At 41.6% G+C, this 15,314-nt stretch overlaps 1 protein-coding gene across 3 annotated transcripts in view; it reads left to right on the top strand.

Annotated features, from left to right (window-relative positions):
* The window catches only part of LOC145463997 (uncharacterized), a 34,008-nt gene extending 18,873 nt beyond the window's left edge, over positions 1–15,135 (top strand). For all 3 annotated transcript variants that reach the window (XM_081447792.1, XM_081447793.1, XM_081447794.1), the window contains one exon: positions 1,320–15,135. In XM_081447792.1, coding sequence (XP_081303918.1) covers positions 1,320–12,600 — 11,281 coding nt within the window. In that variant the 3' untranslated portion in view covers positions 12,601–15,135. The remainder of the gene's footprint in view (positions 1–1,319) is intronic.
* Positions 15,136–15,314: the final 179 nt, after the last annotated feature.

Raw genomic sequence — 15,314 nt, 5'->3', positions numbered from 1 at the left:
AGTCCTTTAAGGCCTAATCTGTATAAACAGGTCTAAAAACATCTGTTTCAGCTAATGACTACATTTAATCGTTTGGAATTAAACTTTCCGCGGAGAGAAAACACTTGATATTGTAGCTATATTATACAGCAATTTTAAGTTTTGGATCTAACAAATTTTTGACGGTTTTCAAGCTGTGAAGGACTCAAACAAAACGACAGTAAATTAGATAGTTTACAAAGCATGAAGCCATATAACCGGGTATGATTGATACGTCCTTTGCTTGCAAAGGCAAATTAACTTACCAGAGATTTATCAACTTTTATTATATGGAGAAGAGTGTTTTACTGGGAACTAAACCACTCGTAGATTCCATACGCCACTTCATCCGGGACCCGAGTGGCGTATTTTCCGTATGTCACCTTTGTGAGTGTCGTATCGTTCAATGATCTCACGATTCCCGCCTCTTGCTTTTGTTGAATTGGTTTCTCCATATAATAAAAAGAACATTACACGTTGGCTCGAAGATATGAATTTTATGTTCTCGTGGCAAGAACAATATCTCACGAGTGAGCGAAGCGAACATAAACATAAAATACATAAAATTCATATCTTCTCGCCACCGTGTAATGTCCACCACCGTGTAATATACATACAGATCGCTACAAGGCAGTTACATCTACCTCGCTTAATAAACCAAGCCAAACTGCTCGTAGTCAGTATAATTTTGCTCGAGACGTGAAGAGGGCCTCGGGATTAAAATAATTGAGATGTCATCGACACTTTGAAAGTCATACATATCTCGAAACGCCAGCTACAGTTTATCGTGTGGACACAATACTCAATAATTCTCACTATATAATTGTCGCTAGGCTTCCATCGAATAAAAGGGTTTAAAACCCGACATGTTGATCACAAATGCGCTATCATTCCAATTTGTTATTTCTTTTGTCTTTAAACTGCGATTATATAACTAAAGTTCACTAATATAATTAAAGAATTCGATATTTTCAAGTATTTTTAATTTGAAAACTTCAAGTTTTTTTCTAGCAGAAAAATCTCATTACAAGTTATTTAATCTCACATTTTCATTTGTCTACATTATGTTTTCTTCTGAAATGTTATTTCGCAGTGCCTCTGTACAATATGTTAGCTATTAATTATTCATCTTGAAAGACCAAATATTTGTTATTAATTCTTATTGGAGTTTAACTTATACAACAGATGAGATAGTTTACTTACGAACCCCAAAGCGTGAATTTTATGTTACAATTGGTACGTCATGAAAGCATCCTCGAGTGTCGCAATATGAACTGTCTATTTTATATTTCGTTTTGCAGGATCCATGAAAACGCTGCGCTAGATTATCAAGACGTCGATCGTACGTTCACAGAAAATGAAGATACAGAAACAGACCAGCTTGAAGCAAACCAACGGAATGGATCAGAGAACGGTGCGTATGCAGAGCGAGGTGTAAAACTTAAAGAATTGACGTCTAAAATGACCAGCTTAGGTCACCGCTTGCAGTCCCAGCTGGTTTCTCTACATGAAACGGTTTGCAAAGAAACGGAGGCTTCCAAAGAACGTAGCGGGCTCTATGAATTGTTCCCTCCTGAGTTGGTTGAAAAGCTTCAAAACAGTACCACTGACCTGAACTGTGAAGTGAAAGTCCTTGAGAGATACCTAGGACAAGTGCAAGAATTGTTGACACTAGAGGAAAAGAGAAACAATGGATATAGGAGCTTGAATGGGGCTGCATCCTGTCTAGAAAAGAATCAAGATGAAAACCAGAAACAGAAACTGTCCTTGAAAGAACTTGAGGGAACGAGCGAGAAGCGAATTGCAACCGACAAAGAAACGTGGACAAATGACATGGAATTGTTGACAAATCAGCTGAGGGCAAATGGAAACGTGATAGAAAACGAGGATGGAAGAGGCAGTGATGGTTTAACTAGACTGGAAAAATTGGAATTAGAAAACCAAAGCTTTAGGAAGCAATTAAAAATGATTAAGGACAAATTAATCGAGCGTGGGCTTTTGGACGAGGAGATGGCTTCACTTACAAACGTGGAATCTCCATTTATTGCTAAACATGGCGATGGTTCTGCTTCATCTGAGCTTGCTATCCTACAGAAAGAAAGAAAAGTCTTGCTAGCGACAGTTGTTAGACTGCAAAGCCGAGAGAGCAATAGCGAGAAGAAAGACAACGACATAGACACTTGTGATGCCGCGGTTCAGTGTAAAATCAACATCCTTGGCCAAGTGGCGAATCAAGGCGTTTCGCTATCGAATGAACTTGAAGAACTCAGAAAGCGTGTGACCGAACTACAAGCGGAAGTCGACGAGCTAGAGGAAGAAAATAAATCCCTGGAGGAAGAAAGTGCCAAACTGACGGAGGAAAAAAGAGTACTCGAGGACAGCGCGGACAAGTTGAGAAACCAAATAACTGACGCCTTGGATTCTAGTCTGGAAGAAATGGAACATATACAACGGGAAAAAGAAGACATTCAAAGTAAGTTAGAACTTGCGGAGACAGACAACAAGAAGCTACGTGACAGCTTTGTTGAACTTTTAAAGAAGAATACGGATCACTTAGAGGCCATTCTGGATGAAATAGAAAGAAAGGACTCCCTTGAGGATGTTGTGGACTTTTTAAGCACCGAAGTTGAAAAGCTCAATGAAATCAATAGCCAAGCGGTGAACAATATACAAAAAACGTGTCTCCCCAGGGACACCTCGCAAAAATTTCATAACTCGAGCCTTTTGAGCGAAATCAAGACATGCAAAGAATTAATAGACTCACAAAGAGCCCAAATACGACAACTTCAAGTGGACAAAAGAGACATCGAAGATAGCTGTATCAAGCTAAAGCGAGAGGTGGTAATTCTGCGGACGAAGCGGGGCGAGAAGACGCCACCGGAGTACAACAGCACCGGTAGCATGCTACCAAGTCGAAAGACTTCGGTCGAGCGATGCGAGTTTCTTAAACAAGACATCCTTCGCCTTACCAAGCGCGGAACTGAGTTGGAAAATGTCATTAAAAGGCTCAAGTCCGACAACTCTAACTTAGAAGAGGAAAAGGTTTGTTTGCTGGACTCGTTGTATCATCAACTCGAAAGGAACGAGTCCCTGGAGGTGCAAATCGATAAACTCAATAGTGTAATTAAAGAATACAATGGCGCTAACGGGCTGCAAGAATCGTCAACAAACCTTCTACTCAACAAACAACAAGATTTTACCACAAGTGACCGGGATAGAGATGTAAATGGGAACGTTTTGAAAAGCGAGAATTTCGATCACGTTTGTCCTCAAGACAGTGACGATTACGTACACGAAAATGGTTCTACCACAGAAGAGACTGAAGACGAGTCACGAACAAACAAGCTTCGACTTAATGAACATGTACAAAGCTTAGAAGAGCGTGTACTTCAACTTGAAAAGGAGAAAGAGAAAATTCAAGGACAACTGGACGAGAGTAGCAAAAGCGAAAAGGAACTGCGAGAGCTAGTACAGCAATTAAGGAACGAATGCGTATCATCGAAGAATCAGTTGAAAAAGAACCAAGAAGTTTCGGACACGCTTCAAGAATGCCTTCGCGAAGCACACGAAGAAAAACAAGAATTTGCCGAGTCTTTGGACGAAGTCACCGAAGAAAAGACAACCTTAGAAAAGAAGATTGAGATGACGGAAAACGAACTGAACGATTTGAAGGGGAAATATCAGCGTTTAAAGACCGAATTCGAGTCGGTTACAGCTGGCGTTGAAAGCACTGACAAAGCCAAACAACAGATGACATCGATACACGCGAAACTGTCAGAGCTTTACGAGGCTCTGACAGACAAAGATAAAGATAGTACTTCTGAAGAACACGATGCTGAACTTCAAGAATCGATATCCTTGGAAGAACAAGGCAACAGCATAATCTCACTGACTGAAAAAGTCCACAAAGAAGTCACGCTTCTCAAGAAAGAACTCAGGAGGGTAAAAGTGGAACAAGAAAAGCTGAAGACGAAATTTGAAACGTCTCAAACGGAAAAAATGTCCCTTCAAAAATACGTGCGAGAACTTGACGAAAAGCGACGGCAAGTAAAGAGTTTTATTACGAAACTCACCGAGGAGAAAGAGGCGATGTCAGAACAAATGGATGAGATCAGACAGCAGAAGACCAACTTAGCTGATGCTTTAGAAAACGTTTATCAAAGCAAGGAGAGTCTGCAGTGCCAACTGGAAGATGCGTTGTGTAAGCAGCACGAAAACAGCAAGTCCATGACGGAGGCTTCTGCAGAGGTTCAAAGCTTGAAGAAGTCGCTTTATAGAATGGCTGAGGAGCGAGACGCCCTTAAAGAAGCGCTGCTTGACATCACGAACGAGCTTCAAACGCTGAAGACGTCCGAGGCTAAGTTGAAAGAAAAAGTTACTGGCGCTCAAATTGAAGCTGACCAGAGCGTGGAAGAAGCGAGCGACGTGAGTGCCAGAGACGAAGAAAAAGAGGTTATCAATCGCCTGCATTTGGAGAACGACGGACTAAAGAAACAGCTAGAAATGTTGAAAACAAGTAAGCTCTCTTCGCAAGAAGAACGGCTTGAGGCGAGCGTTATGGAGGGAAGTCCTCTCGACTCAAGCGATGGTCTTCAGGAATCGTCGGAATCCGGAGACGAAATACAAGTTACAACGGCTTCGGAGTACGGCAGCAGCCCGCCTGCCTATGAAACAGTTGTGTCCTTAGCTCTAGAAGAACCGATCGATGATACGGAGTTGCTAGTCTCAAGTGGGGCAAGTTCTTTGCTTCAAAGTGTGTCACCTGATGACCAACAGCAGCTTGATATACGCTACACTGAACTGTCTGTGGAGAAAAAGGCGCTTGAGGTACAGCTGAAACGAAGCACTGAAGAGATCGAACAACTGAAAAGTTGGTTTGATTCCATGTCAGCTGAGAAAGAAATCATGGAGAAAGAACAAGAATCTATTGTAACGGAAAACGAAGAGTTGCTGAGAGATCTCGAAAGAGCTAAGGAGGAAGAAGAAAAACTAAAACAACGTCTTGAGGAAGTCTCAAAGCAAAAGGGAGATGAGGACAAACCCACAGAAGACATCTCAGCGGCATTAGAAGAGAAAAACAAAGAAAACGCACAGCTTCGAGAAGACTTGAAGAAACAAGAGAAAGCAAACAAAGATGCGACAGAAGCCCTTCAACTGGCCAACATGCGCAAGAAAACACTCGAAAGCCAAGCCAGTGAGTCTTGGGAAAGAGCCGAGGCACTGGAGAAGTCTTTGAAAGCCTTCAAACAAAAGAATGACACACTTTCTAAGGACATATCCGACTTAAAGAAAGAGAGAGAGGCGCTTAGTAAATCATCAGAGAAGCTCACTGAGGATTACAAGACTCTCCAGCAGAATCTGGACGCACAAAGCAAGAAGCTTGAAAACGTTGAAACGGATAGTGATAAGGAGGGCAAACAGCTGACCCAGCTTTCAGAGCAGGTGAAATCGCTTGAAGAACAACTTCGACAGAAATCGCAAGACTTGACTGAATTAGAGGAAAAATATGAGAATATGGTGAAAGAAAACGAAGATATTCATGCACTGGTTGATGAGATGAAGAGTGAGAGTGAAGCCCTCGATAGGAGACAGGAACAACTTCTAGACGACTACAGGACACTTGAGGAAACATTAGCAAGAGCCAGAACAGAGAAGAGTGAAGAAGATGAAATTCTCATAGAGAAAGAGCGAGAGTTGGAAAGCGTTACTAAGGAGCTAAACAACGAAATTAAAAACTTAAAAAGCTCACTTAAGGCCGCACAAGACAAGCTTGATGCCACCGAGGACGACTTGGAGCTAACAGAAGAAGAAAAAGACGATTTAAAGACTCAAGTTGCAAACTTCAAAGAAAGCGAGAAGCTTCTTACAGAAGAGTTGGACAAAAAGTCACAGGAGAATTTACAATTCCAAGATCGCCTAGAAAAGTTACAAGGCGATAAGGAATCTGTTGAACGCAAGTTGGAAGACGTAGAAAAAGAGAGTATTGTGATGAAAGATGAGCTTAAGGATTTGAAAACCCAAGCTACAGATTTGCTCGCTTTTGTTGATCGATCATTCGAAAGGAATCCATCGAAACAATCTAAAGAGATGACACGTGAAGAGACAAATATTGTGGAATATGTTTGTAAACATATCGAAGCTCTCTCGAAAGAAAAGGCGTCTTTGGCAACAAAACTCGAAGAAGAAGCATTGAAGTTGGCACGCGCAGAGAAAGATTTGCAGGAGTTGAGGAATGAGCTGAAAACATCGACGGAAAGACTCGAGAAGGCTGAAAATACAAATCGCGAAATCCAAGACAACAACAAGGAGCTCATTCAAGAGCGAGCTGAGTTGACGCTACAGTTGCAAGAGGCGCTAGACAAAGAACACATGGAACACGCACCATCTGAATCAACACCCGCGCGTTCTCGAGATGAAACGCGACTATCGCGCGAAATTAGTGATGTTCGTACTCTGATCGAAAAGCTTAGCTTGCAGAAGGAGAAGTTAGGAGCTGCGTTAGCGAGTAAAGAAAAGCAAATCGCTACTGTTACTGCCGAAGCGAGCGAGAAGGCAAAAATGTTGGAGCATAAAGAGAGGGAAGCCGAGTCTTTGAGCCTAACAAAAGCAGAAGTGGCAGTAGCATTGGAAATGGCGAAAAATGGCTCGGAAAAACTGCTCACGGAGTTGGAAAGCGAGAGGAATAAAGTTGAAAGTTTGAGGCAAGAGTTGGAGAAGCTAAAGAAACAACACCGAAATAATCAACAGGATCTGACAGCTTGTGCTTCTAGGCTTGAAGAGGAGAAGAAGTCGTTTACAATGGCCGAGAATAAATGTCAAGATCTTGAAAAACGCTTGAAGGAAGTAGACGAAGAAAATGTGAAGCTACAAGAAGAAAAAATTGAGCTAGAAGAAAATCTTGAAGCTAAGACTGCTAATCTGTCTTCAGTGGAAATGCTAGCCAAAGAAAACGTACTGAAGTGGAAGAAAGAGCTGGACCAGAAAGACAAGCAAATTCATTCCCTCAATCAAGACTTGAAGAAGTCGAACGTCTCCCTTTCAGAGTTACTCAGAGTTGTCGACGAGTTAAAAAACAAGATTACTGAACTCGAAAAGCAGTGTAGTCAAGCTGAGAAGTCGCGCAAAGAAGTGATCGAGGAAAGAAACAACCTGCAAAAGAAATTAAATGAACAAACGGACGCTAAGAAAGCGCTGGACGTGAAGTTACAAGAATTGAAGACAGACATAACCAAACATCAAGAAGAAAACGAAGATCTTAAAAAGCAAATTTCGACTACTGGCAATGACAAGGAGTCCCTACAGAGAAACTTAGAGGACCTGGAAGAACAAGATAAGAACAAGGAGAAACGGCTGGCTGATTTAAACAAAAGCAAACAGTCCATGGAAAACGAGTGCGCTAAGTTGAAATCTGAGTTAACATCGCTCAAAGAGGAACTGGCAAAGAAGACTTCAAGCCTGGAGAAAATTCAACAGGAATTGAATGATTCAAAAGGTCTTATGCAAGAAAGCAAAGACAAATTTGATCAGTTGAAAACGGAAAACGAAGAGTTGAAGAAGGCCCTGGATAGCGCAGAGAAAAAATTTGGAAGAGCAGAAACAACAGCAGCAAAAACAAAGGAACAAAACAAAAAGCTGAAGGCGAAGTTAGAAGCCATCGAGGAAGAAATGGCCGCCCTGAATTTAGCGTTTGCCGAAGCTCAGAGTAAAGAACAAAGTTTGTTGATTGAAATGAAGACAGAAACAGAACGCATCGAATGCGAGTTGGAGAGGCTAACAAGTGAATGTGAAATTCTCAAGGAAAAATTGGATGACGCTGCTGAAGAGAAGAACGAACTGGAGCAGGAGCTTGAACTTGAAAGAGTACAAAGAAAGAATGTCGAAGAGGAACTGTCCAAACTAACAAAGGATCACGACGCTCTGAAGATTTCTTCGCAGACATTGGCTCAAGACACGGAGAATTTGAAACACGAGTTTGCACGTGAAAAAGAGGAAAGAGCGAATATTGAAGAGGAATTGGCGAAATTGCAAGGAGAGAAAGACTTGTTAAAATTGTCGTCGCAAACTTTCGCTCATGATCAGAAAGATGCAGGAAATGTGAAGGAAAGTGAAGAAATAATCCTGTGTGCTGAGGAAGGAACACTTTCATCGGCAGCAGACATGGAATTCAGCTTAGAGTCGGCCTCAGATGAAGGAGGTTCTCTCGAGGACCAATTAGTGAAGCAACGTCAGATTAATTCAGAGTTAAACGAGGAACTGGAGGAACTTAACGATGAAAAAGACGAACTGAACGAAATTATTGAAGAGTTGAGGTCTAAGGCGAAGAAGCTACAGCAAAACGTAGATGACCTGATTGAGGAAAAAGAAAGTTTGGAGGACAAACTGGATGAGAATACGAAACATTACAAAGAAGAGATTGGATCTCTGGTTGATGGTAAAGTAGAGCTATCGAGAAAGCTAGAGGTTCTCCTAAAAGATAAAAATGTTCTTCGCGAGGAAATAAAAACCAAGGAAAGAGAGTACAGTGCAGCCTTGGAAGAAGGGAAAAAGTTGGAGGATGCCCTGGAGAAGAGTGCTCAAGAAGTAAAACGCCTATCAAAAGAACTCGACATGGAAGTCGAAGAACTCGTCGAAGAGAAGCTAGCGAAAAGCAAGGAAAGAATGAAGGAACTTGAATACAAACTGGACCAGTTGAGCCTTGAAAATCAGGAGATAATGAGTGAAATGGCCGAGAGAAAGAACGAAAACTCCACATTACGTTTAGCAGTGGAAGAGGTGACATCGGCGAAAGAGGAGTCCGAGATGCAATCTGCAGCAACAGAGAAGGAGCTTTATGACGAAATCGATAAAGTACAGCAGGAATTGAACGAGAAAGCTAAAACGATAGCATCTCTCGAAGAAGAAATTGCTGAGTACAAAAGATTGAAATCTGAGAAAGAACAAGAAGAAAACGAGGCAATGGCGGACCCATCACAGAAAGACCTTCAGGAAAAGTTTGATCAATTACAGAATGAACTGGACGAGAAGAACAAAGCGATTTCAGCCCTGGAAAAAATAATCGGCAGTTACAAACGATCCAGACAGGAGCGAGAACGAAAAATGCAAGATACGCTCGAGAAATTACAAGAGGAACTAAGCGAGAAGGATTTAAAGATTTCAACACTTGAAGAAGAAATTGCCGAGCAGAAACGAGCCGGGAATGAACTAAAAGAGAACATCGACAGCGACATCAAGACAGAAACGGCAGAGAACGATCAAATTATCGAATTGCAAAACGAACTAGCTGAGAAAGATAAGAAAATCGGATTGCTTGAAGAAACAATAGTCGATTACAAACGAGCGAAGTTTGAACAGGAGCAGGAATTCAAGGAAAAAGAAGCAAGCTTGGCGACGGCTCGAGAAGAGTTCCGCAAGACGTTGAAAGAGAGATGCGAGGACGAGGAGCGATTGGAGAGCCTCAGGCGGGCGAACAACCGACTGCAAGAAGCGCTAAACATCGCCAAGGAGAAAGAAAATAAACTAACGAAAGAGTTAGAAGAAGTAAAAGATCGACAAGGATACCAAAATGTGATGGTTACCGAAGAAAAGGTGCGAAAGACATCCGCTACTGAGGCATTGGAGAGTGGCGGGGAAATAGTAACCATCATGTCTTCTAAAGTCTCTCAGCTGAGCCAGACCCCGCCGAAAATAGAAACAGGCCAACTCGAAAAACAAGCCGCCGCGCTTGAAAATGCCAGAAAAGAAATAACCATGCTGGAATCCCATGAACAGGAGTTGAGAGGCGAGTTAAGAAAAGCACGTGATCAAGTCTTTGATTTACAGCTCGAGCTGTCCGATGCGCTGCGAGCTTTGAAACAGAAGGAACGACTACACGAGCAAGAACGAAAGCGATTTCAATACACTATTGAAGACATGGAGAAGGAGTATACGAAAATGCGCCGCGAGCTCTCTTCAATTCTAGCCATGGAGAAGAACAGATCATCGTTTATTACAGTGGTAGAGCTGAAAGGCACTCTACGAAAAGCAGAGTCAGATATGCTTGAGGCTGTGTCCAAAACAGCAGACCTGCTAAGCCGAGCTAAGAACGACATCCAAGAGAGCCGTCGAATGGAGTCTGAAAAAGACAGCGCGGAGAGGTCCAGCGAGCGGGCTCGGAGTTTTATAGAAAAGTCCATGGAGGAGAACAAAGATCTTCTTAAGCAGTTAGACGAAGTTTGCAGAGAGCGAGACAGGATCGCGAGGAGACTGAAACGCTCTGAAGTTGCGCAGATTCTTTTGAAGCAAATCCTGAACGAGTCGCTGGTTGAAGTTGAAAGATTTAAGCATCTCGTTGACTTCAATGGAAAACATCAGAAAGGCCGCTCGGCGAGTGTTAGAAGCTATAAAGCTGAAACGAGCACTCAAGAGCTGGAGACGCAGAGTGATCTAACGGCAAGGGACTTAGAAGAAGCCGAACGCTTGAAAGATTGTCTCGAAGAGCTGCGCAGAAATATCAGAGGTTTAGAGGAATGCCTGGACGAGGAGCGATCTAAGGGTGAAGGGAACCTACTTGATTACTTACGCGAGAAGAACAAATCACGCGCTGAGATTACCGCCTTGAAGCAGTGCTTGCATGAATCCGCGATCAAGAAGGAGTCCCTACAATCACTGGTCAGCGAACTCCAAGGGAAATTGGAGCTGGCGCTAATGGAGAGAACCGCTGTCGAGAACGAGGTTTCCGAAGTTCGATACGAAGTTGAGAAGCTGCGGACTCTGTCGTACGATGAACGAGCAGAGAAGAATTCTCTGAGACAGGCAAATGCGGAATTGAAGCGATCGCTGCTGGATACGAAAGAAAAAGACGGGAAAGCGGTGAAAGAGTCTGACAAGGTAAAGGAACTGAAAAAGGAGAAAGACCGCTTGTCCACAGAAAATGAAAAATTGTGGAAAAACGTAAAAGAACTGAGTAAAGAACTAGAGAAAATGAACAAAGACAATTTTGCAAAGATCTCTAAAGAGTTGGAAAACGCTAACTATCGCATCAGTGAGTTATCGAGTGCCAAAGAAGCCGCCGAGAGCAAAAACCGAGCGATAGACGCTGAACTCCAAGGAACTAAGTACAAGTTGAGAGTCTTGGAAAAGGAGCGCAATGCTTTGAAGGACAAAGTCCAAAACTTAGAAGAAAACTGTAAAGAGTTGGATAGTGAGAAAGATAAGCTTGTAGACGACGCGCATTCGTTTAAACTGAAAATGGATAAGAAAAACCAAGAACTAATGTCAAAGCTTGAGTCGAAGGAACACGAGGCAATCTCCTTAAAGGCGAGAGTCGAAGGTCTCGATGCCCTTCAACGGAAACTTGAGAATGATGTCCGTGGATTGGAGAAAGACAAAGAAAACTTTGCGTCTCAAGTCCGTTCACTGGAGTACGATAAAGAACGTATTGAAGCGATCAACAAACAGCAAAAGGCAAATCTAGAAATTGTTCTTCTTGACAAAAGCAGTGAAAAAGACTTGGATGACAAACTGAAGAATTTGTTCACAGAAAACAATAGACTTGAAGAGATGAACAAGAGTCTAGAGACAGATGTGGGAGAACTGTATAAGGAGCTCGAAACCAAGGACCAAGAGAAGAAAGGTCTCGTTGAAGAACTACACGAAATGGCAACCAAGATTAAACAACTCGAGAAGGAGAAACAAAACCAAGCGTCTCTTAAAGAACAGCTTGCTGAACAGTTATTGGAAAAAGACGAAGCCATGAAGACAAAGACCAAACTTCTGTCGAGTCGTTTAGACAGTGTCCTAAAAGAGACGGAAAATCTGAAAGATTCGTCCGGTAAAATGGAGCAAATGGGAGTGGAATACAGGCGACTGGAAGATGAAAATCTTCAGCTCATAGAAGACATGGAAAAACTGCGCGACGAGATTGTCAGTTTGAAAAAGGAGAACGATCTTCTGAGGCGAGCTTGTCAGCAATTGCGGGGAAGGAAGTCTATTACGGAAGAGAAATTCATAGCTGATACTTCAAATTCTGAACTCAATAGCGAACCATTCCCAAGGAAGAGCTCGTTGAATAAACCGTTAGTACACCAATTTCAGCCCATCCAGGAAAGAGTCATCGCAGAAGAAACAAACGAATTGAATGCGATGAGTGGTAGAGAGCCTCAAGAGCCTCGTCGCAGATCCTACGATCCAGTTCCACGGGATATAAAACTTTCTAAAGGATCGTTAGCACCAATGCCCCCGTGGACAGGGGAGGGGAGGGGACGACAAGGTCAACGAGGTACCTCACGGGACCGGCAACGGTCCAATAGTTCCCCAGCAGTGAAACGTTATCCAGACGCACCGCAAACAAGACGCGACGCATCCCCAGCCCCGAAGGGGCCCTCTCCACCCTCTACAGACTCCAGCCGTAGCTCGGAGACCGACCGCAGCGTTTGCTCCAGGAGCTCCTATTGCAGTCCCATTTTGTCCCTGGTGGATACGTGCCCTCTTCATCGGAACTCCTCGACGGAGCGTCCCCCGAATCAGTGTCCCATTTGCAAAAAGGAGAGAAGAAGGCCTGGTATGGCGCCAAAAGAATATGTGACTCTAGAAAAATACGTATAAATTTTCTTAAATATAACTATTACATAACTATAATTATAATCCATCAAATATTTTCGCTCGCGCGCGATTGGTCTAGACGCGTCACGTGACTGAGTATGCCCCAGCTAAAACGGGTGAATATCCGAGTGATATTCCCCAATCTTCAAAACTGCGCGTGTTGCGAGAAATATTCGAAGGATAATAAACACAATAGCCTCCGTTTAGCGGGAAAATATGCTCGGATATTTGTCCTTGGACATAACATGTTCCTCAAAGGACACAGTTTTCCTCGAGCTATGCTGTGGGAAAACTTTCCGCTTCTCGGAACGGATAATCCGTGCATATTTTTGCGCCAAATGGAGGCTATTGTTCATATAACAGATTTTTATTCGATTATTTTATAATAGCTACCAACTTGTTCGTTCCCTCATTCTTTCCCACAAAGCAATTTCATATTTTTTTCCGTTTGTTTTTATGGTTTTCATCTGCCCTCAAGGGCTAGAGATTGCTAGAGATTTACAATCGATACGATGTTGAACGCGTTTATGACTTATGGCAAACATTTGTCATAAGAAATTCAAGATATGGGGATACTACAATCACAAGTGAGCTCAATTTTAAGGGATGCTTTTTAGTTTCCATCGGATATCGGTTTCAAAAGATTGTAGCAAAAAGGTCGAAAATTCGATTATTTCTAATAAGCAAAAGAAATAAGACCTTCTAAAAATTTATTCACTCAGCAGAGTGGTAACAATTTATCGATCTTCCCATTTGCCCACCGAAGCGACTGTTTAAGGACATAGCAAACCGTAAAATCGTACTTGGGCCTTGTAAAAAATTACGGTGTTAAGAACCTTAATCCCTACAGAAATAAGTTAAATCCCTGCGTGAACTAAGCAGAAGATGCTACATCACGGTGTTTCCCACTGACTTTTAGGATTTTTGTTTGTGCTATCGATACCAAAGCTTTTCTGTATTAGACGCGAGATTTTGATGTTTTAAAATAGGTTTATTGTGCGGACTTCCTCTTTTGCTCGACCAGAATCTCGGTCACAAACTGTGACAATTCTTAGCTATTCTTTTGTACAAAAGAGCGAGAGAATTTTTAATTTCTTTTCAGATCGAGGAGAGCTTTACGCTTTAGGCAAAAGAAATTCTTACAATTGACACAGAATGTATGCACTGAACCGATTTTCCAGTTATGAAACAAAAAAATATTTTCCATTCATGATGGGCGGTTTCAGACAATCACAATGTGGTCAGACTTGTAGCCGCTCTCATAAGCTTGTAATTCTTTTGCTTGTAAACAGCTGTAATTGGTTTGGGGCTAGGGGCATTGTTTCTGTTGTTTGTTCCATTGTTCTCTCAAAGGGTTTCAAGCCATTCATGTGAGACCTTACAAGAGCTGCTACCCGACCCAATGTGGTTGGTGTCCCGTTTTCATAACAGATATTGTAAAAAAAAAAAATGTGTTCAAACTTAAACCACAGTTTCATCTATTTTCAACATTTTGGCTTCATACCTGAAGGTCTAAATGGGAATGCTGGAATCTCAGCTATCATGTAAAATTTCAGCCCAAATCTCGGCCATCAGTAAATTTTGCGGATCTCAGATCTTAGCCATCAGTTTAAAAAAAGTCTCGTCATTGCTAAGCCGACAGTTAAAATCTTGATCAACTTTCACTTAAACTCCATCCAGTTCCACTGTCAACCATTGGCCTCTCTAAACAATTATTGTAAAATATGTTAAAAATATCTCTTAATCTGAGATAATGGACCTCTACGTTACTGTAACTATGCAATATTTTTTCATCATTTTTTGGGACATTGCCAGAATGAAACTAAACTTTTTACAGAGCTATGCAGTCCTATAACATGTGTATGCATTACTTCCCGATATTTTGCTTGCTGATGAGATATACAATATGAAGACATGATTGATCATCGCAGATATACACAACTTAAGCGTTTGTGAAAGTAAAGCCTGAAAAAAAGAAATCTGGCCTGATCGGATATACAATATTAGGAATATTCATTATGTATAAAACAAAAGCTAGTTGAAAGAAGCTACGTCACGGTTTGTACATCTTGAAAAGTGTAGCCTAAATTTTTCAAGTTCGTCGTTTGTAATCCGCTTCAATCTTCTCCATCCTTAACCATCCTTGTTTCTTTACGGTTTAATATTATCTCTTTGGAGTTTTTTTTATCTTAGTAAACTACTATTTTCAGTTTTCCTTCAATTTAAAGGTGATTTCGCACGTGGCCAAAATAACTCAAAATTCCGTGACTGAGCTCTTTTAACTCGTGGAGACAGCGGATGCCGTATTCAGTCTGACTTGTTTTTCTTGTCTCTGTCTTTGTGTTTCTTCTGGTCCGTTCCCAAACTAACCCCCTTGTTATCTGTTTTCATGCGATTGTATTTTTTAAAAATTCCTAACTATAATACTCCAACAGCATTCGCTAGTGTTCGAGCAAAAAAGACAAAAAGAAATTTTATATAAATTTGTAGATATATTTTTTGTATCAAAATGAAATAAATTATATTATATCCTTTGATCAGTTTGTTTTTGTTTTTGCGTTTACGCTTACAACAAATTTACGCCCATTGCGCACAAAACAACCGTAATGAATTCTCCCCACAGACCAACATTTTCCAGGTAGAAATTTTCATATCTTCGGAATGAATGTCTTCCCTGATCCGAAACTTGAAAATTAGTAACAATCGATAGCTATTGA

The sequence above is a fragment of the Orbicella franksi genome, chromosome 12 (genome assembly GCF_964199315.1).
Source record: "Orbicella franksi chromosome 12, jaOrbFran1.1, whole genome shotgun sequence".
Classification (NCBI taxonomy): domain Eukaryota; kingdom Metazoa; phylum Cnidaria; class Anthozoa; order Scleractinia; family Merulinidae; genus Orbicella; species Orbicella franksi.
The sequence above is the reverse complement of the archived record's forward strand: the minus strand, read 5'-3'. Positions and strand labels throughout refer to the sequence as shown.